Source organism: Pseudomassariella vexata (assembly GCF_002105095.1).
Source record: "Pseudomassariella vexata strain CBS 129021 chromosome Unknown BCR38scaffold_8, whole genome shotgun sequence".
NCBI lineage: Eukaryota > Fungi > Ascomycota > Sordariomycetes > Amphisphaeriales > Pseudomassariaceae > Pseudomassariella > Pseudomassariella vexata.
Window position 1 is genome coordinate 2,289,724 of NW_024467963.1, and position 18,338 is coordinate 2,308,061.

Consider the following 18,338-nt stretch of genomic DNA (forward strand, 5'->3'; position numbering starts at 1 on the left):
CAGAATTCTCACCACCCTGAGAGGATGTACCGTTCCTCATAAAATGTACAAGCTTCCATCCTCAGCCCATCAACTTATCGTCTCCCGAGGTAGTTCATTAAAAGACCAGAGATGCTCAAGGCTCTCCCAAAATCTGCTCGCCAAGCCCTAGAAATGTTTCCGCCAAACTCCTGCATACACTTTTCACACTCCACTGTCTGTTCGCTCGAACCACTCACGAGAGAAAAGCAAGCGACTTTCCGTCCTTCTAGCCAAAATACCACCCGCGGCCCAAGGGAAGGCGCGGGATTGATTCAGCCTTACGGCAGTCTGAAACTGGCCACAGCCGAGGGTGTTCCTGCTCAAATGCGCTCAGGGGTATGCGCTGGTTCTTGAAACATGGAATCTTTCGACCGATTGTCCAGGATATATATCAGCTGTCTATCCTCCGAGTGTTCAGCTTCGAATTAGCGTGACAATGAAGCGAACTACAGCATTCCGGGAGCTCATCAATTCAATCAACAAACCGAGCCAAGCCGGCAATCTGGAATCTACCAGTCACATCTTCCCACAGGCACAAGAGACTCAAAGGCGCAAAATTGAAAGTTTTAGAGATCGCTTGTTTCTATCCTGGCGGAGTAACCTGATCTACTATCGGAAATAGTTATTAAGCAATCAACTCATGCCGAGTTACACACAAGCGACAGAGAAACATGAGAGATCACGAAGCGCCCGCCGCATCCATTTTTTGAGGCAGACGGGGTGGCGACAAGATTGACTGAGTCGCTCTGGTCTCCCAAATGGGCTGAATATTTCATTCCGCGAGTTGCAAGCCGATAAGTCGCGTCGTGGTTCCTGGAGATAACAGTTGGCAGCGTCACCTGGAGGCTTCAGTTATTGTCATTCTGGTTTCCCTTGCCCTTGTGGTGTCTTGCCTCGATGGCCTCGAGGTCACGGTTATTGTTCTGCTACGAGGTCGCAAGTAAGTTATCATCATCAACTCGAAGGTGAACACGTCGAGGATTACTTACGTTGTTGCCCTTGCCCTTGTGGTGTCTTGCCTCGATGGCAACGAGGTCACGGTTGTTGTTCTGCTACGAAGGCCGAAAGTCAGTTGTCATCAACGCGAAGATGAACACGTCGAGGGTTACTTACGTTGTTGCCCTTGCCCTTATGGTGTCTTGCCTCGATGGCCTCGAGGTCACGGTTGTTGTTCTGCTATGAGGCCGAAAGTCAGTTGTCATCAACTCGAGGATGGACACGTCGAGGGTTACTTACGTTGTTGCCTTTGCCCTTGTGGTGTCTTGCCTCGATGGCCACGAGGTCACGGTTGTTGTTCTGCTACGAGGCCGCAAGTCAGTTATCATCAACTCGAAGGTAGACACGTCGAGGGTTGCTTACGTTGTTGCCCTTGCCCTTGTGGTGTCTTGCCTCGATGGCCGCGAGTTCACGTTTGTTGTTGTTCTACATCGTCATCAAAGGTTGGTTGCTATTTCTCTGGGCGTTTATATCAGGAAAGAATGACTTACGTTGTTTCCCTTGCCCTTGTGGTGGGGGGCTGCCCCAGCCAAGGTCGCCAAAGTAAGGACAGACCCCATGGAACGAATGGAAAGGTCGCGGTGACCAGCTATTTGGAAGCCACTGACAGCTGACGTAGCCAACAGGCTGGAGACGATCATCTGAATGACTGAAGTAGTATACATCTTGAAAAAAGGTGAATTATTACTGGCCGGCAGTGGAAAAGAACGAAAGGCCTATTGGAGCAAAGGTGAAAAAAGCGAAAGGTATCAGGTGTCAAACCGTGAGTGAGAAATGAAGATATCGAGAAAAAGAATGCCAGGTAATTGGAGTGAGCTTGAGAGGATTTATATTTACCGTCAACTCAACGGTGCTGGTTAGGGATGTCTCCTTCAGCGCTCGAAAGCTCGGGGGTGTTATGTCGAGCCTTGCTGACCAACTTGCCTCGACTGACATGGGATGAAGCCTCAAACCTACCGGAATAGATGGCATGTCTCGTCTTCGATATCTCATGGACAGCCCTAGTACCTATCGAACAATCTAACCGTTTACGTTCAGCGTCATGATCACTCGGCAGATCTGACCTTGCATCCACTGGAGGAAGTTCATTCCAGAATGGCGGAATAAGCCGGAATATGGAGTCTCTTCTCTGTTGGTGAACAGCAGAAGGTTTGTCGATAGGCCGTTTCATGTTGATGGTGAATCTCTGGGGGAGAACTGGAGCTGTAATGCAACCAGACAACCCGAGGCTCCTGTCAGCTGGTGCATGGGCGTTGAAGGTGGGTGAAAAATTGAAAGAGCCTCATCTTCAGGCAGGAGAGCAGGGGTTGGAGGGGAGAAACGGAGGGCGGCACATAACGAGGCAGGTTAAACATGCTTGTTTGTTCAACCTTCACTTACCAGATTTGGCGCGAGTTGCTAGCAATACTGCTAAGGATTGCCGATATGATCTACGATGATGGGTAAATCACCACCTTCGGCTCCAACGCTGATCGAGTTGATGTTCGGACGCCTCGGGGAGTATATTAGTGCCAAGGCCCCTGTCTTACATCCCTGCTCAAACACCCCGTGTCAGGTCCCCAAGTTCCAACAATGAGTCGTAGTAGGTGGAGATGTTGCCTCATTGAGGACGAATCACAACAAGGGACGTCCGGGTTCTCCATAATGAACAAGTGGGTTGGTAGTATTCGCGGTTTGTCACATTGGGGCACTGAGATCTCAGAATCTCAGATGAAACGGCTGTCAGTGCTGATGTCATTGATTCCATGCACTCTTCTCAGAGCAGCACTAAACCATTCTTGGAGGATGCCGTCCGGGGCGCATACGTAATTCGCAAGCAAGTTGAGTCGTGGTGATTGTCGCAGATCATCGTCTGGACTTGCAACTTGGGAGTCTCACTGTAGATGTTCTGGACGATGCATCACAGACGATGGCGAAAGAAACCAGACATCTTCTCTGGTCTGGGGTCGACTTCGCAGAGCAGCTGCTGCTCAACCTCCTCAACATGAACCAACAATTGGAACTCACTTGAGCCTCAGTTTAGGCCCTGCTCCACCGAATATGCAACACACTAATGCTCCCCCGCGGTCCCCACCATGAAGACAGCCAACCCCCAAAGGTTTCAATTATTTTGACGCTTCCCTAAGGTTGGGGATAAAAGCCGCGCAAACAATGGCAAGGGGCAGAATCGTGTCGACTCTCGACTTACAGGTTTGTGTAGCTAATCTACTATTTGTATCGTAATAAGGTAGCCCACGTAGTTTACCGTTATCAATTTGGAAGTACTCACTAGTATTAGCATACTTCCTATGTTGATATCATCGTCTCGACTCTCAACTTGCCTTAACGCTGGGAATTTGAGACGTTTCGTCGCCGTTTGAAGCCAAGGGCTGCTCAAATGCAAACAAACCACGGGATCCCCCCCCCCCCTTGGCGAAAGCTTGCCCAAGTTTCGCCTAGTAATTTGCGTATGGGTATCGCCTCCTCGTGGCCGGTAAGGCCGATTGACGACTGACAGAAGCCTGCCGTGCCTCACTGCTGAAATTCTGCTCCCGCCTTCTTTCCCTTCGTCCCATCTGTATTCTCACTTACATTCTTGCCCCATTCTCTGTCGTACGCGGGCGGTTCTTCTCCCCATCTTTTTAATACTCGCTTCTTGCTGCACCTGGTGTGCTCTTCCTGGTTAGTTTATTTTGTTTCGGGACACGTTCGTCATGGCAAAGGAATACCGCCCGCTCGAGGAGGAGCCTCTTACGGACAACGATAGCATCGATGAGAGGTGGTCTTCATGGAAGCAAGAACAAGAGTCCTTCCCCCAGAGGCTGAAGAAGTCAAGTCCGACATGGGTATGGCTAGTCCACGTCGTTCTGCTGTCGACTTCGATGATATTCTTCATGATGTCGTTCTGTGTCAAGTCGGGGAAGAATCAGTGTCCAGAAATGCCCCCTACAACATGGTGTGGGTAGCCTTAGCACTGCACGTTGACAGCAAGACCATACTAATATGCGTTCGACAGCACCGGCGGCAAGTGCTATAAAATATGAAATACAACATTTCGACCTACCACCAGTGCCAGAAGGTCCGTTCGTTGGGAAAGGCCCTGAGGTAGACGCCATGTGGGAATATATTACAGACGCCAGTAAGTCCACCTGGTCCTCACAAATCTATTCCTACACACCGCTGACAATCCACCCAGTCGGCGACACCATGGTCACCCGTGAAGAAATGCTCAAAATGAATATCGACCCTGAAGGCGCGCTGGAAATCACCGACCCAGCCACAGGCAAGCGTGGCTTCCGCGTCGCCATCGAGGTATTCCACCAGCTGCACTGCCTGAACCTGCTGCGGCAGAACAACTACAAGTCCTACTACAAGCCGCTCGGGGGCGACACGTCGGACGACCCGCACGACTTGCACGGCCACATGGACCACTGCATCGACGCTTTGCGCCAGTTCGTCATGTGCCAGGCCGACGTCAACGTCTTTGCCTTCCGCTTCCCCTTCAACGACGGCGACCCCTGGCCTGACTACACCACACCGCATACCTGCCGGAATTATGAGAGTATTCGCCAGTGGGCAGTGGATCATACGGTGGCTCAGGGGCCGGACGAACCGGAACATTAGATAGGGGCGTGTTTGGTTTCAAAATACCAGCCGAGAACTTCAGCGACTGAAACTACTATTTAAGACAACACAAGCACTCATATGTCGAGTCCAGATGAGGCATCTTCAGTCTTGGGTACCATTCCTGGACTTGCTAGATGTTGGAAAAGACTTAAGCCATGGGCATTGGATATGGCGTTCTACACGATATAACAGAGGCAGGCTCATTAGCCAACTGGAGTAGAAGAATATTTGCGACATTATTCCTCTACTGAAAAGCTCCAAATTGGTCAACAACTGAAACTTGTAACGAGCCTGCGTTTTGGAGATACCTGATCTCCAATAGCATACCAACCGAACATGTGTGTGTCCCTTTGCCAACTATATATAGAAAAAAGGAGTGAACAATCACGAAATAACAACTCAGATTTATCAATTTGCATGAAAAAAAAAGGATAAAAACCCTCCAAACCCTCCAAACCCCCTGCCGATCCCCAAAATATATATATTTAAAAAAGACGTTCATGGAATAACTCAAGACGTCAATTTGTCAATTGAATAGGCGTGGAGAAAATAGATCCGGACGGGAGTCGAACCCGCAATCTTCACAGAACTGCTACAATTATAACCGAAATGTAACGCGTTGCCATTACGCTACCGGATCTCCAGTTGTTACTAATAATCCTAACATTGGCCACTATAATGGACACATTGCGGGTCCCAATTTTCAATTCGATCGGAATTGTTTTACGATCTTATCCGTTTTGTTGATCTAGGAAAATGGGCTCATAGCGGGTATCCAACTACAGTACTTTTCTCACTTACTCAACGTGCATGTGTGGAAAGAGGGCCGGGCCGCCGTATCTAGTGAGTGGATGAAATGATCAATACGGCCCTTCGGATGCTAACGGAGCAGGGTACTGCTGGTATTTTGTGCTGTGTGATAAGCTACTTCATATGCTGTCTGAAAATTGGGCATAAAATTTACATGATAACAAGAAACTGATGAGATGCCTATTTTGTCATGTGAAACTCCTTCATTGAGCCTCATCAATCAGAATCAGCACTCGTGCATCCGCATTCGTCCAAGACAAGTGCGCACCTACTGCTGCAGGGGCCCCGCTTAAACCAGCACTCAACACCAGCTCTAACTTCCAGCAGCTTCAGCCCTGTCCCAGATAACGTTAGTCCCCTTGAACACCCATCTATCCTCATACGACGATCTGCCGACACGACTTTATCAGACCATTCCCCACGAAAATAAACACCACCGATCTTGCAACCGTCGAAGCTGCTCGATTTGCGAATCCTTAACAACCCCACCAAGAGACGACCTTCCTCCTATTTCTCCTCGTCGCGCGCGCGGCGCCAATGCGCTGCTCCCATCCCTCGACGTCACAATGTCCTTCGAGCAGCCCCTCCCGCCCTTCAACGCCACAGATCCCAATGCCTCCTTCCTTAATAGCGCATGTCTGGACTTTCTGCTGATCGAGCTGGTACCCATGGCATATCGGGTAACTAACGAGCTCGACGCACCGCAGCAGAAATTTGCCGCCGCGGTATCCGGCGCCGGGGCCAACAATGCAAGCACAGAGAGTATTGGAGGTTCCATGTCGCAAGCCACGGCAGCAGGGACGGCGACGGCGGGGTCGGGCAGGAAACTAGACGAGGAAGAGGAGCGCGACGCGGCGTTCTATCGGCTCGAGATGTTGGGGTATCGGGTGGGATTGGGATTGGTTGAGCGGTATGTCTATCTACCCATCTCCTTGCCCCTTTGTCTCTTCTACAAAACATACACGAAGTGAATCGACACAATCCACACGGTCTACAAGAAAATACGCCAAAATGACCATGAAATGAAACGAGGGCAATGCTAACACGCGACCAACCAACAGATTCTCCCGCGACCGGCCACGCTTCAATGACACCCTCGACGTCATCAAATTTTTGTGCAAAGACCTCTGGACCCTAGTTTTCAAGAAGCAGGTCGACAACCTCAAGACGAACCATCGCGGTGTGTACGTACTGACAGACAATGCGTTCCGGCCGCTGTCGCGCATGAGTACGGATGCGGGTGGACAGGCGGTGGTGAAGGCACAACCAGTGGGTTTTCCCTTTCCTTTACCCCCGTCTACCAAGTGTATATGTGACAGAAGAGTATCCGTCTTGCGCTTGGTCTAGCTAGAAAACACAAGTACTAACTATGGCCTGTCTACAGTTCCTATGGTTTCCCTGCGGCATAGTGAGAGGGGCACTGGCTGCATTGGGTATTACTGCGACTGTGCAAGCCGAGTCGAGCGAGCTGCCGGGCGCAGTATTTCAGATAAAGACAATGCCAGCAAAATCATGATCATAGTAGCCAGCGGTGGCTAACGGCGGTAATCATTTAATAGGCAAGTAGAAAAGATTTGGGTTCGTACTGCAACGGCAAAAAAGGGGATACTGAGCATTTAGAGAAAGGAGTATTAGGCGTTTGCGGCGTTGGTAAACTTTACAAGAAGGCTTGTGTTCCTAACCAGTATTTTCCCCTCGTGCTGCTGTCTCGCGACAAAATCCATCCCCAACCACCATTAGCTAAGCTATGCGGCTTGGTACCCGTCCGATTCGGCAAGCGGGCTTCTCAATAAACAGCTCTAACTTGGTCGACAACAGGGTGTCATTCGCGACGGTCACTAATAGCACCTCACAACCTATGCGGGAAAACTAACAATCAGTCACCCGGTCTCAATTATGTTTCTGTCTTTGCTGTTTTCTCTACACACCATGCCGTTCATCGGCAACCTTGTCTTTGTCTGGTTTCTTGTAATCAAAGCGCAATCAACCATGCCTGTGGCATAAACTCGGGGGATGGGCGGGGGGTATAATTTACTTCTGGGGAGGATTGTGGGCAAAGGCGACACCCTTCTCGATGTTGCCTTTGAGGCCCTCGGTGCAAGCCTTCAGTAGGGCCTGCTCCTTGTCGGTGATGCCGGTCAGGACATTAATGGCCTTCTCAGCACCGTTGGGCTATGACAATGTTAGCAGATGACACGAGTCCACGAGGTCGATGATCTTACGCCAAGCTCAATGGGGACAGAGAAGAAGTCGCAGCCAGTCTCTGCGGCGATCTCTTTACCGCCCGGGACGCCAGGCAGGTAGACGAAGCTGGGCTCAACGATACCCTTCTCGCCTTTGGCAGCCTTGAGCACCTTCTCCGCGAAACTGATGGTCCATTAGATAAAGTTGGTCAAGGTAATTTATGAAACTTACCGGTAGCCAGCGTAGGCCATGGACAGAGTAGCTGATCCAGCACCGTCCTTGGCCTTGACGACCTCGTCACCACCAAACTGGACGCGGTTGACGAGAGCATCATACTTGTCATCAGGAATGGTGACGCTTGGCTTGATCTGGCTGAAGAGGGGAACGATTGTCTCTCCGGAATGACCACCAATGACGGGGACAGTCAGCTCAGAGCCAGTCTTCTTACCGGCAATCTCAGCAACGAAGGTTTCAGCACGGACGATATCGAGCGTGGTGACACCGAAGAGCTTCTGGGGATTGAAGACACCCTTTGCCTTGAGGACCTCGGCGGCAATGGGTACGGTCGAGTTGACGGGGTTGGAGATGACCAAGATGTAAGCCTGGGGCGAAACCTCGGCGGCAACCTCAATCAGGCCCTTGACGATGCCAGCGTTGATGTTGAAGAGATCGTCACGGGTCATGCCAGGCTTGCCTGGATATTATGAGTTATTTTGGACAGAGAAACAGGGTCGGGGTACATACGGGGGATGCCAGCCGGGATGACGATGATGTCGGCGTCCTTGAAAGCGCTCTTGGCACCATCTTCCTTGGGCAGGTAGCCAGCAATTTTCTGTCACTCTGATATCAGAATACGATGTTTCTTCGCTTCATTGGCTCTTTCCACTTACAGCTGTCGAGGAGATGTGGGAGAGATCGGTAGCAACACCCGGGGTGTTCACGACATCGTAGAGAGCAAGCTCATCAATGAGGGGGCAGAGCTTGAGCAGCAGAGAGAGGGGCTAATGTTTGTCAGCTTGTACATTCTGACATCTGCAGAACCTTCGACGAACCTGGCCAATGCCACCAGAGGCTCCAGCGACCACTAATTCATCGTCAGCATATAACTATTTCGAGTTTTCGGGCGTCTGAAGCAAATCGATCGTTCTTACCAGCTTTGACCATTGTGACTGTGTTTGGGGGATTGATGTCGGGTTGGGTTTAGATACGGGTTGCTCTCGCGTGAACGAGAGGGAGAGCGATTGTTGAGGTGGGGTAACGATTCTGCCTGGAGTCTGTCGGTCAACGGTACAGCTCTGGAATGGGTATATTGAAGAGACGTAGAAGAAGTCGTGTACGATTGATGAGGCAATGTGTAAGGAGACAACCGTGTTGAGCAATACGGGGCAGTCGACTTACTTAAAACGACCTGGTCGGGATGGTTGTTTGCGGAGGACGAAGATTACGACGGAAGATGGCGGGGCAAGTAGCTCGACGAGGGGAATAATGATGTGAAATGCGGGTGGAATGGGCTCCTCACAAGCTTCAGCATGGCGTTCGGTTTGTTAGGAAAGGGCAGGGGTCAAACATACCCCGCCGTCACTTCAAATCACTCGGCGTTTGTTCGCCAGACCCTTTTGGGACGTGCATCCTCTCTACTGCGATTCTCCAAGGGCTATGATCAATTGCAGGTCCTACCTGATTAAGGAGTTAGGAACCAGAGTCTTCCAAATCATTAATGCGCCGAGCTTGTTTTTGAGCCCTTCGTGTGGATGACTGCAAGATATACATCTGAGGCTTTTCTCTTGATACCTTCGTGACCTCTCTGGAGATGCAAGTTTCACTCTGGGGTGCAGAAACCCCTTGTGGATACGCTATTCTCGCATCTAAGCCAAGTCCTACCACGATATCCGATGTCAACGCTATTCAGAATTGGGCAAGTTCGGGCCAAATAGATGGCGGAGATACGTAGAACCGGTACTGCTTATGTCGGACTATGGACCATTGATGGCGTTCATCTTGGACGTCTTGGATGTGGAAAATGCCTCTTCGAAGAGGGACGTACTTCGTCATCATAGCTGAGAAGTACATCTAGGTGACGGGCCAATCAAACTAACAGAGTCAGAGCTCCACGGCTAAGTCGTTTGGGGAGTGGAATTAAAGGCGCTCAGAACAGCACAGAAAAAGTTGCAGTCTCAGCCGCTGTGTTTATAGGAACCAGATCGATCATCTAGTTGCTTCAGTCATATTAGCAAGAGCTCGGGGATTTGCAGTATAGCAAAAGACACAGTACTGCAAGCTGCTTAGGAGTTTGGGTTGATGATATCTGGGTTGGTTGGTTTCATCCTGTAGACTCGTTGCGTCAAGGTGTATATGTATACACTGTTGCCGAGGACAGAAGTCACAAGGACTTGTTCCTGGTAAAAGCGCAGGAGAACCGAACTAGCAAGACAAGCAAGCACTAGGGCTACCCTGTACCAAACACTGGCTTGTCCTCATTCCAGCCATATCACCTTCACCTACAATAACCAATCCCCTATTCCTCGTCAACAACCTTCTTCGCCTTGTTTCCACGGGGCTTTCGCTCGGGGGTGGGCTTGGGCTCGCGCTGGGATTTACGGATGGCAGAGACACGCTGGACAGCGGCCTCACGGAGGTCGGGGCGGTAGCCAGACTTGGCGGCCTGGTTGGCAACAGCCTTGTAGGTCCTGTTGAAGAGAGCACGTTTAGTGATTACCGCCTTGAATGTGATGCTTCTCCCAGGAATTGGACTCACTTGCGGGCGGTCTTGCCTCCGTGGAAGACAGTCTCGGTGGTAGCGGAGGGCTTGCTGTAGTGGTTGTTCTTCTTGCTGACGACCTTGACACCACCCTTCTCGTTGGCAACAACGCCAATGGCCTGGTCAAATAATCGTAAATAAAATGTCCGAGTGCAGCCCAATAGTCCATATTGCCGGGTCTCATACCTTCTCGTTTACGAATCCAGCATGCTAGTCTTGAGTCAGTTCGTTCTCCTCCAAAACACCACCAACCAGTATAAAACTCACCTTGCGCGAGTGCTTGTTGGTTAAGTTCAGGGGATCTCTCGAGAATTGAACACCACCGCCCGTGTTGCGCTTGACGAGGTAGGAGTTGTTGTTTCCTGTCGCCGACTCGTCAGACTTCGAGTTTCTCGCCCAATGTCGCCTCAAATGGCGGATAAAAACTCACGGACGATCTCCCAAACCAAATCTGCCGAGACTGTAGACATCTTGCTGGTGTTTATGGAGCTTGTTGGTACCTAAATCAACCTTTTGACAAATCTCGTGTCTCAACTTCAATAATCGACGCTGCGATTTCGTGACCCAGCTATGGCGGATGGTTGTGTGCAGTCGCTTAGCATTCTTTATCCGGTCTAGCGGCAAATTCGAACGGACGTGCTTTGGTGCTCATCGTAGATAAGATAAGATGCCAACCTTGAGGTGGTCGACAGTATGTATGTACATGTCCAAACCTCGGCTCAAAGCAGGTTGATGGTATGGATTAGCTCAAAATTCCCTAAATCTATATGTAGCTAACCTCTTAACATTCCACCTTGGTTTGTTGTTTATTATGTTGTCTGCTTGACAGCCCTTCAGAATGCCATTACAAAGTAGCTGCAGGTACAAGCTATCCTCGGCCATCCTCCTCGAGCTCCATACACATGATCTCTCCTCATTGAACATAGCAAATGGAACTGTCGCTATTGATCTGAGGCAATCCTAACTAAACCGTCCGTACATCCTTCTCCGTCCCGCCGTCTCGGCGTGTACGCGTCTATGCACCATTCCAATCGCAGGAAGCGGTTACTATAAGCAAACGCCGGGCCATTTCTTGACTTGTCTTGTACTAACACCTTGGCATATAACGGCGAAAGGTAGGCTGCTGTTGTGTACAGAGCTATAAAGCCTTTGCAGTAGTTTCTTCATACTTGGGTTTCACTTTTTTCGTCTGAGGTTAACTCAATCGTAACTCCAACTCCATGCCGAAAAAAATTCCACGTATCATGGTCTTCTCAATGCCTGCACGCCACTCGGTTTCCGCAAGGTAAACCCGTCGTTTAGGCCTAGGCGCTCCCTCTCGTCCGTACTTAGATCCTTCGTCTTCTTATTCCGCCGTTCCTAGAAGAAGTAGTAGGCGAAGGTACTATAGGACGACACGAATACGCGTGAATGTTGTTCGAAAACTTTCACCAAGGACAACAAAAGCAAGCTACGGAGAATAGAGCCTGGTACTCCTCTGAATGATCATCGCGAGAAGGGTAACCAAACCGAATACCAGTATAATGCATTTGAAGACCCGTTACGGTCGTATAGAAATCTTGCGCCGAGAGACCTTCGAAGAACCAGAGCTGGATAAACTCGAATGGTAGCTCTGCCAAATATGAGCGAGGTATTTTGAAGTGCGCCCAAGATTATGTGGTAGTTGTGGAATTAGTGGCCTGAGGTCATGGTCAAATACACCTGAGATACTTTTAATGCCCTTGTGCAGCTTGGACCCCCCAACCTGTACTTCACTTCTTCACCTTCGTATCTAGCCGGAATCTAGTGAAGAATCAGGGAATATTATATTACAGGAATAAACGGGTTATACAATACTTGAACCGGTTGGTTCTAGTATTTATACTTGGTTAGTACTCTGAAGTGTAATCAATTGTCGGCACTCTATATGGCGGGGGAATAACAGACAAACGAGTTCATAGTGGGAATAAGTCGCGCCAGACCACATGAGACATAGCCCATTCGCTTCCTACATGTGGGCAGTTCCAGCACGTATGCGATCCAGGTTGAAGCTTAAACGCTTCCATCCCATATATCCTTGGTCTGATGCGGTCCGGCCAGGTGATGTTGCGTCACAATACTGTTGAGCTTAGTACTATGGCATCGTACCGGTACGGGCATTACGGCTACATACGAAGGTGAAGAAGTGAAGTACAGGTTGGGGGGTTCAAGCCGCACAAGGGCATTAAAAGTATCTCAGGTGTATCTGACCATGACCTCAGCCACCAATTCTACAGCTATCTCATATTATTCCACTACGCCAATTATTTGGTCATCAGATGCTAACGATACCAGGGTGGATCACGTAGAACTGTGCTAAGTAAGCCAAGTTGAGGCGCAGAAGTTTGCCGCGTATACATGCTTGAAACGCACAGACCGCTTTTTGTCTTTGAGGGTCCGACTCCAAGTACGGTGTCGTCAGCGTCTCCCGACATCTCCAGATCCGTCCGATGAGTTGTACTCAACAAGCATCTCCGTTGAGACTGCTCAGTCCAAACCATTAACCAAATCCCAGCCTTCGATGGCTTAACGCGACCTTAGTTGCGCCTGCGTCTACACCTGTGCAATTTCCTAGATCTGCTTCACATTTATGTTCTTCCTCGGACGGTTATTCGGTAGACATCGCCGCCGAACACACCGCAACTTCTGACTTCTTTTGGACGCTTTCACGAGGCCAACTTGATACTATATACCCAAGAGACTCTCTCGATAGATCTCTTTCTCCCCCGATACCCAAAACACCTCCAAAATGGCCTACCTCCTCTACTCCCTAACCCTACTCGTCCTTGTGTTCGGCACGCTCCTCTACCTTACCCGCAATTTGTGGCTCCACCTCCTCCCGGACCGTTTCTACGACCGATTTTTCCTCTACTCTCGCCTGCCATCATCCTTCACCGGCGACATCGAAGCCGGGCTCTCGAGCAGCACCTTTGATCTAAGCGGCAATGTGGACGCCAACGACGGGCGCTCAGGCTTGGACGACGCTGCCAAGCGCGAGATCCTTAGTATTATGAAGAAGCGCCGCATGCAGTTTGATGACGCGCGCAAGGCGTACATGGAGCAGCGGTTTAGCGCAAATGGCATCGGACCTGATGGAAGGCCGAGGGATCCGAAGTTTGTTAGTTTTTCATGAAGCGGAGGGCGGGATGGGGATGGACTGGTAGGCATGGGTGGGGCTGGCGCTTGAAACGGAGTGAAACAGGCGGATGAAGAGCGGGAGGGTGCGAAAGATATCCAACAACCTCGAAACAGAGCGTCATGGCAGATGAGACCTTTTCATCAAAAACATACCAACATAATTTTCTTTGCGTCACATTTGGGAGTTTAGGTGGTGTTGCGAACGGGGAAATGTGTTCTTAATTCAATTGACTAGGGACAAGAGTAGGATTCGAACTCAGGGTAGCCAAACCTATGGGAACAGCTGTTGATGTGGCTTGGTGTTTCTTCAAACTTGGGAAAGCGGCCGCTGTAGCCGGATATGGTACCAGAGAGGTGGCTAAGTAAGGGCGAACGACATCACTTAATTTCCTAGTACATATTCTGCCTCAAGAGCAATGGAGATTCTTCCGATTTCCGATCTTGTGTGTCGTTATTTGTTCGAGCCTGCAAGATGACCGGTCCCACGTATGTTCGAATCAAAAAAGGAACATGCTAAACGGCGTACCAAGAGTGGGATAATATGGGATAGCTCGTTATTCTGGTGTAGTAGACCAGTCGTAACTTGGTGATACCACCTGAGCTCCGTTCTCAAGTCCAGAAACCTGCCACATTATCGGTCCCAAACAGACCAGTATGACGTCTCGTGACGCATGCAAGTTTGCTTGGTTCATGCCAGGTGTTGTGGTGCATTAGTGCAGGTATCTATGGACATTACAAATATTTCTCGGCCGTCCTCACCATAGTAGCGACGAGCGTTGTGGTCCTCTTCTAAGTCGGCTCTTTATAAAACATTTCGACTGGCGATATTTTGTCACCACCCATACCTCAGATCCTGAAACGCCATCCCTTGCTGCCTTATTTTGCTCGTATCCCCCGAGATGCTGGCCAGCTTCAACCACGTAATATGTACAGTAGTCGTGGTCTTCGTTGGTTTCTAGACCTTGATGATCCTTTTTGTTTTTCATTGTACAAGCCTTCTTCATCGTTCGCGAGATACCTGCACCTGCTGTTGAACAGTTCTCGTGGCTTGGCAAGATAAGCAAGAACGCGCCACGTTCCCGGCCTGGACGCCCAATAGCGTCCGAAATCGAACGCTCGGAGAAACAACCTTTTTAGTTGGTCTTCTTCTCTTCGCCCGGAACAACATAGGTTCTGTCGTCCTCGCCCTCGACCTCCCTTACCATCTTTTCCATCTCTTGCACTTGCTTCTTCCACTCGGTGTCGCTCTTCTTCTTATCCTTATGGAACAGCTCCAAGTTGGGCTTGCGGTAGCTGTTGCCCAGCCTGTCCCAGAGCGTCGTGTATTGGCCGTAATTGTAGTTGAAGTACAGGTGGTGCATGGTGTGGCAAGCCGCACCGTTAATGACCGGGCTGTTGGCCACGTACTCGCCGTCGTGAATGAGGATGGTCCAGAAGTTGATGAAGACGAAGAGGAAGACGTAGGCCAGCTTCTGCAGGGGGAAGATGAAGGGGAAGATGTGGTAGGGCAGCGACTGCGCGAAGCCGTCGACAGGGTGGAATGCGTGCGATGCGTAGGGAGTCGGCATGATCCATTTGTGGTGGGGCTTGTGGAGGGTCTTGTAGACGCGCGGGTGGTGTAGGCCCCGATGGACCCAGTAGATGCAGAAATCGGTGAAGATGAGGAAGAGCGGGAACTGGAAGTAGTTGTACCACATGCCAGGGCCTTCGGCCGTGGTGTCGTACATCTTGGAGTAGCCGCGCACTTCAGCGAGGAAGAAGGGCAGGGTCAAGAGCGACATGCCCGGCATGGACTCCATGGTCTGGCGAATCTCCTTGCGTACTTGGTTCTTCAGATATTTCGGGTGTTTCATGGTCTCCTTGTCGAAGATGAAGATATAGGACAAGGTGGCAAAGACGAAGTATAGAACGAAACCAAAGATCCTGGGCCAAATTGTCAGCTTTCCAGTTCGTTGCGCTTTGGAGCTGGGACACAGCAAGAGCATACCAGGTGATGAGGAAGAGGTTAATGGCCTGGCGGTAGATGTTGTCCCTGGACCATTCACTCATATATGCCGCCTTGCTTGGTGTGATGGAAAAGAACGAGGTCGAGGGCTCATATTGCCATGACGAGAAGGGTTGCGCCGAAGCATTGGTGGCCTGGGGATAGTCATAGAGAGCGGTGCGCTTTGGGTATGCGAAGGCGTAGATGTAATCACCAATGAAGGTGTCGTAAAGTTCGTTAACCACATCCATCTTGAACGCAAGTGAGCTCGGTGGGAAGAAGCGCGTGTAGGTGAAGACCAAGCAGAACGCGAACGGCGGGAGAGGGTCTTAAAAGAACGGAAGTGGCTATTGCGACACGGCGGGAAGCGGCGAGCCCGTTGAACAAGTCGGTGACTGTAAATTTGCTATGCAATTTCGGAAACTTGGCGGGTCTCCGGGGGACAGGGAGGGATCAATTGAGTTAAGTCCGATATCGACTCCGAGCACCTTTTGACACCTGCGGGCTTGCAGTTAAATCTTCAGACGTCTCCCAACTCTAACATAAATTCGCACAGATAATGGGCGCGTGTATTCAACCCGCTAGGACCGTAGGCTTGGGAATCAGTCAAGTGAAGAAAGGGCAAGAGGAGGAGGCTGGTCTTATAACAGTTTCAGGATGTTTCCCTCTGGAAATATCGATAGCTGTCAATGCTTCAACTATTTGGGCAAACATCAGCTGTCATCGACCCATGAACTGCCCAAGCTCGTTCCTGCAGCAGCATATGGACCGTAAATCAGCTCACCAGCTCACCTAGCTGCCAGCGGATCCCAGCCCCAGCCGTCCCTTCTTGTTCATAATTATTCCATGTCAGGACTTTCTCAGATTGGAGTTTGCAAAGGTCCAATTGAGTACCTCTTATGCAGCCTACGCAAGAGTGCATGCAGGTTCTTAGAGTGGTGGGGTGATGGAACGGCATTGACACCAATTGTGTCATGCAAAGTCTGAGAGGCAAAGAAAGGGGTGGGAGGTACGCCATTGGACAATTCTCAAAATCCATCGTCAATTAGTCGATGATATGCAGCAGATGTGAGCTTATGATTCGTCGGCAAGTCAGGCCACTGGAAGCTCGAGTTTCCGAACAAGCCCGTTGTCGAAGTGGGTGCACCACCAATCGGTGTATTCCTGAAGATCTGATAAACTCTCGACTTGGGGAGCCCCTCTTTTCACATCCCACTTGCTGTCCGCGTTGGGGAATTAAGCTCTTCTCGTGTTCGTGTTCGAGTTGGTCGAAGTACCGCCGTCCTCACCACTTTTCAACGTCTAAATTCGTGACTAGCTCCCTATTAGCCTGGATACGTGGCTACCAAAGTGACCAAAGTGTACCTATAACCGTGACAGCAACTTCAATCAAATTCAGACAGCAACCAGCGTTCTCGTACCTTCGTATGTGCGTAACGACAAAATCATTGCGCGCTCTCAATCCGTAGAATCCTGGGTTCGGTCTCGGAGCTGGGAATGTTTGGGCCTGTTTCAAATCCCCAAAACACGTCAAGTGAGCGCTATGGAAGAATGCATGGAAGGCAGATCGAAGCATTCCAAGCCAAGACTTGCCGCCTTACGGGTAGATGAACCAGGGTGGATCTGACAGCACCATAGATTTTTAGTTGCTTCGCTGAGCTAGGCCTTATAACACTTTTCAACGGTTTACAGGTATAATCTGCCGTGGTTATCTGCTTGGGACATTTTGGTGTAACATAACATCGGGGAAATGTTACCCAAAAGAGTCAGTAGGCAACAGGGCAATAAATATCTGGACATGTTCAGTGTGCTTGTGGCACAAGAATGACTCGGGAACAGGTCTTGCCAAGTGCTTACAAGCTTGCGGCTCAAGCTTGCTGATTTTACCCGCCACCAACGTCGTGGCTCTCATGGAGCGTTGAAGCTAGCTGGCGATGGCTGTCTGGTTCGTAAGCAGTCCTCTCCCCAAGACTGCTAGGAGCATGCCAAACTTGCACCAAGGGTGCAGTATTCTTCACTGCAGAAAATTCCCCTCGACCCATCCGCCATACACACACCACTCGGCTTCCGTGACCATCTGGCTCTCATCATCCAACAAGAACGTAATCGAAGCCGCAATCTCCTCAGGCTTCGCGTACCACTTCAACAACCGCGGAACACCCGGCTCAGGCATCGTAAACTCAACACCACTCGCTATCCGAAAAGGCTGCGCCTCTGTATCCGTATCAATAGACCCGCTGACTTTTTAAGTCAACCGAGCGCACATCAATGGCCATCAACGAATATTTGCAACAACTTATGGACACTGCATATTAACCCTGACAACCCTGACAGCAGCTCCAAACGCAGCCACTTCGTTCAACCCAACCAATGCGTGCTTCGCCGCGGCGTAGGCCGAAAGACCCGGTGACGCGTACTTGCTCATGACGCCCCCTACATTTACGATGCTGCCGCCGTCTTTGATGGCCTTTAGCTCCTCCTTGAGGTAGTCGAAGAGCCCGAAGACCCTTCCGTGAATAATGGTTTGGATATCTTCGACATCGAGGTCTGTGATGAGGGACAGGTGCCTTTGGTACATATCTACTCGGTCATCATCATGAGTAAATGACATTTGAGTATGGGTCGGGGTATACTTTACTCACAACATTGGCGGCAACGTCAAGTTGGCCAAATCGCGCGACAGTCTGATCGATTCATGACTTGACTGTCTCGGATGTGATGTTACGATGGTGGCCATGACCCGGTCTTTGCCCTCGGGACATCTTGCTTTATTCCTGCAACCGCAGAAAATAGATCCCCTTCTGAAGTTGCGTACATGGACAT

The 18,338-nt window shown here is 50.2% G+C and overlaps 8 protein-coding genes and 1 non-coding gene across 9 annotated transcripts; 3 read left to right on the plus strand and 6 right to left on the minus strand.

The window, feature by feature from the left end:
- Positions 1 to 622: 622 nt before the first annotated feature.
- BCR38DRAFT_231220 (uncharacterized protein) lies at positions 623 to 1,771 on the minus strand. Its single transcript, XM_040854317.1, has 5 exons — positions 1,509 to 1,771; positions 1,381 to 1,443; positions 1,258 to 1,320; positions 1,011 to 1,073; positions 623 to 947 (listed from the first exon to the last, which is right to left on the minus strand). The coding sequence occupies exons 1-5, from the start codon at positions 1,680 to 1,682 to the stop codon at positions 870 to 872; spliced, it is 441 nt and encodes a 146-aa protein (XP_040715229.1). The 5' UTR covers positions 1,683 to 1,771; the 3' UTR covers positions 623 to 869.
- Positions 1,772 to 3,710: 1,939 nt separating this feature from the next.
- BCR38DRAFT_517132 (uncharacterized protein) lies at positions 3,711 to 4,840 on the plus strand (the record flags this gene model as incomplete). Its single annotated transcript, XM_040865112.1, has 3 exons — positions 3,711 to 3,954; positions 3,989 to 4,135; positions 4,193 to 4,840. The coding sequence occupies 3 exons, from the start codon at positions 3,711 to 3,713 to the stop codon at positions 4,618 to 4,620; spliced, it is 819 nt and encodes a 272-aa protein (XP_040715230.1). The 3' UTR covers positions 4,621 to 4,840.
- A 334-nt stretch (positions 4,841 to 5,174) lies between these two features.
- BCR38DRAFT_t197 lies at positions 5,175 to 5,263 on the minus strand. The gene has a single exon. It is a non-coding gene; the product is annotated as a tRNA-Arg (tRNA).
- Positions 5,264 to 5,707: 444 nt separating this feature from the next.
- On the plus strand, positions 5,708 to 7,098 carry BCR38DRAFT_466821 (transport protein particle component). Its single transcript, XM_040862728.1, has 3 exons — positions 5,708 to 6,343; positions 6,495 to 6,702; positions 6,818 to 7,098. The coding sequence occupies exons 1-3, from the start codon at positions 6,000 to 6,002 to the stop codon at positions 6,947 to 6,949; spliced, it is 684 nt and encodes a 227-aa protein (XP_040715231.1). The 5' UTR covers positions 5,708 to 5,999; the 3' UTR covers positions 6,950 to 7,098.
- A 366-nt stretch (positions 7,099 to 7,464) lies between these two features.
- On the minus strand, positions 7,465 to 8,781 carry BCR38DRAFT_458662 (malate dehydrogenase; the record flags this gene model as incomplete). The annotated part of the gene is made up of 7 exons (XM_040862198.1): positions 7,465 to 7,605; positions 7,656 to 7,800; positions 7,849 to 8,311; positions 8,362 to 8,449; positions 8,508 to 8,618; positions 8,670 to 8,701; positions 8,769 to 8,781. 7 exons carry the CDS (start codon positions 8,779 to 8,781, stop codon positions 7,465 to 7,467), a joined length of 993 nt encoding a protein of 330 aa, XP_040715232.1.
- Positions 8,782 to 9,909: 1,128 nt separating this feature from the next.
- Positions 9,910 to 11,079, minus strand: BCR38DRAFT_231291 (ribosomal L28e protein family-domain-containing protein). The gene is made up of 5 exons (XM_040854318.1): positions 10,806 to 11,079; positions 10,643 to 10,737; positions 10,562 to 10,585; positions 10,373 to 10,494; positions 9,910 to 10,304 (listed from the first exon to the last, which is right to left on the minus strand). Exons 1-5 carry the CDS (start codon positions 10,843 to 10,845, stop codon positions 10,133 to 10,135), a joined length of 453 nt encoding a protein of 150 aa, XP_040715233.1. The 5' UTR covers positions 10,846 to 11,079; the 3' UTR covers positions 9,910 to 10,132.
- A 2,063-nt stretch (positions 11,080 to 13,142) lies between these two features.
- Positions 13,143 to 13,526, plus strand: BCR38DRAFT_344327 (uncharacterized protein; the record flags this gene model as incomplete). Its single annotated transcript, XM_040856094.1, has 1 exon — positions 13,143 to 13,526. The coding sequence occupies one exon, from the start codon at positions 13,143 to 13,145 to the stop codon at positions 13,524 to 13,526; it is 384 nt and encodes a 127-aa protein (XP_040715234.1).
- Positions 13,527 to 14,664: 1,138 nt separating this feature from the next.
- BCR38DRAFT_345256 (uncharacterized protein) lies at positions 14,665 to 15,766 on the minus strand (the record flags this gene model as incomplete). The annotated part of the gene is made up of 2 exons (XM_040856169.1): positions 14,665 to 15,454; positions 15,519 to 15,766. 2 exons carry the CDS (start codon positions 15,764 to 15,766, stop codon positions 14,665 to 14,667), a joined length of 1,038 nt encoding a protein of 345 aa, XP_040715235.1.
- Positions 15,767 to 17,354: 1,588 nt separating this feature from the next.
- Positions 17,355 to 18,338, minus strand: BCR38DRAFT_466825 (uncharacterized protein; the record flags this gene model as incomplete). The annotated part of the gene is made up of 4 exons (XM_040862729.1): positions 17,355 to 17,756; positions 17,820 to 18,095; positions 18,154 to 18,199; positions 18,276 to 18,338. The coding sequence occupies 4 exons, from the start codon at positions 18,336 to 18,338 to the stop codon at positions 17,530 to 17,532; spliced, it is 612 nt and encodes a 203-aa protein (XP_040715236.1). The 3' UTR covers positions 17,355 to 17,529.

Coding starts and splice junctions, on each gene's coding strand:
- BCR38DRAFT_231220 (XM_040854317.1), bottom strand. CDS start 1,682: ATGTATACTACTTCAGTCATTCAGATGATCGTCTCCAGCCTGTTGGCT. Junction 1,444..1,508: donor ACAAGGGCAAGGGAAACAAC/GTAAGTCATTCT, acceptor ATGACGATGTAG/AACAACAACAAACGTGAACT. Junction 948..1,010: donor ACAAGGGCAAGGGCAACAAC/GTAAGTAATCCT, acceptor GCGACCTCGTAG/CAGAACAATAACCGTGACCT.
- BCR38DRAFT_466821 (XM_040862728.1), top strand. CDS start 6,000: ATGTCCTTCGAGCAGCCCCTCCCGCCCTTCAACGCCACAGATCCCAAT. Junction 6,344..6,494: donor GGATTGGGATTGGTTGAGCG/GTATGTCTATCT, acceptor ACCAACCAACAG/ATTCTCCCGCGACCGGCCAC. Junction 6,703..6,817: donor CGGTGGTGAAGGCACAACCA/GTGGGTTTTCCC, acceptor GCCTGTCTACAG/TTCCTATGGTTTCCCTGCGG.
- BCR38DRAFT_231291 (XM_040854318.1), bottom strand. CDS start 10,845: ATGTCTACAGTCTCGGCAGATTTGGTTTGGGAGATCGTCC. Junction 10,738..10,805: donor TTTGGTTTGGGAGATCGTCC/GTGAGTTTTTAT, acceptor AGTCGGCGACAG/GAAACAACAACTCCTACCTC. Junction 10,586..10,642: donor CCAACAAGCACTCGCGCAAG/GTGAGTTTTATA, acceptor ACTCAAGACTAG/CATGCTGGATTCGTAAACGA.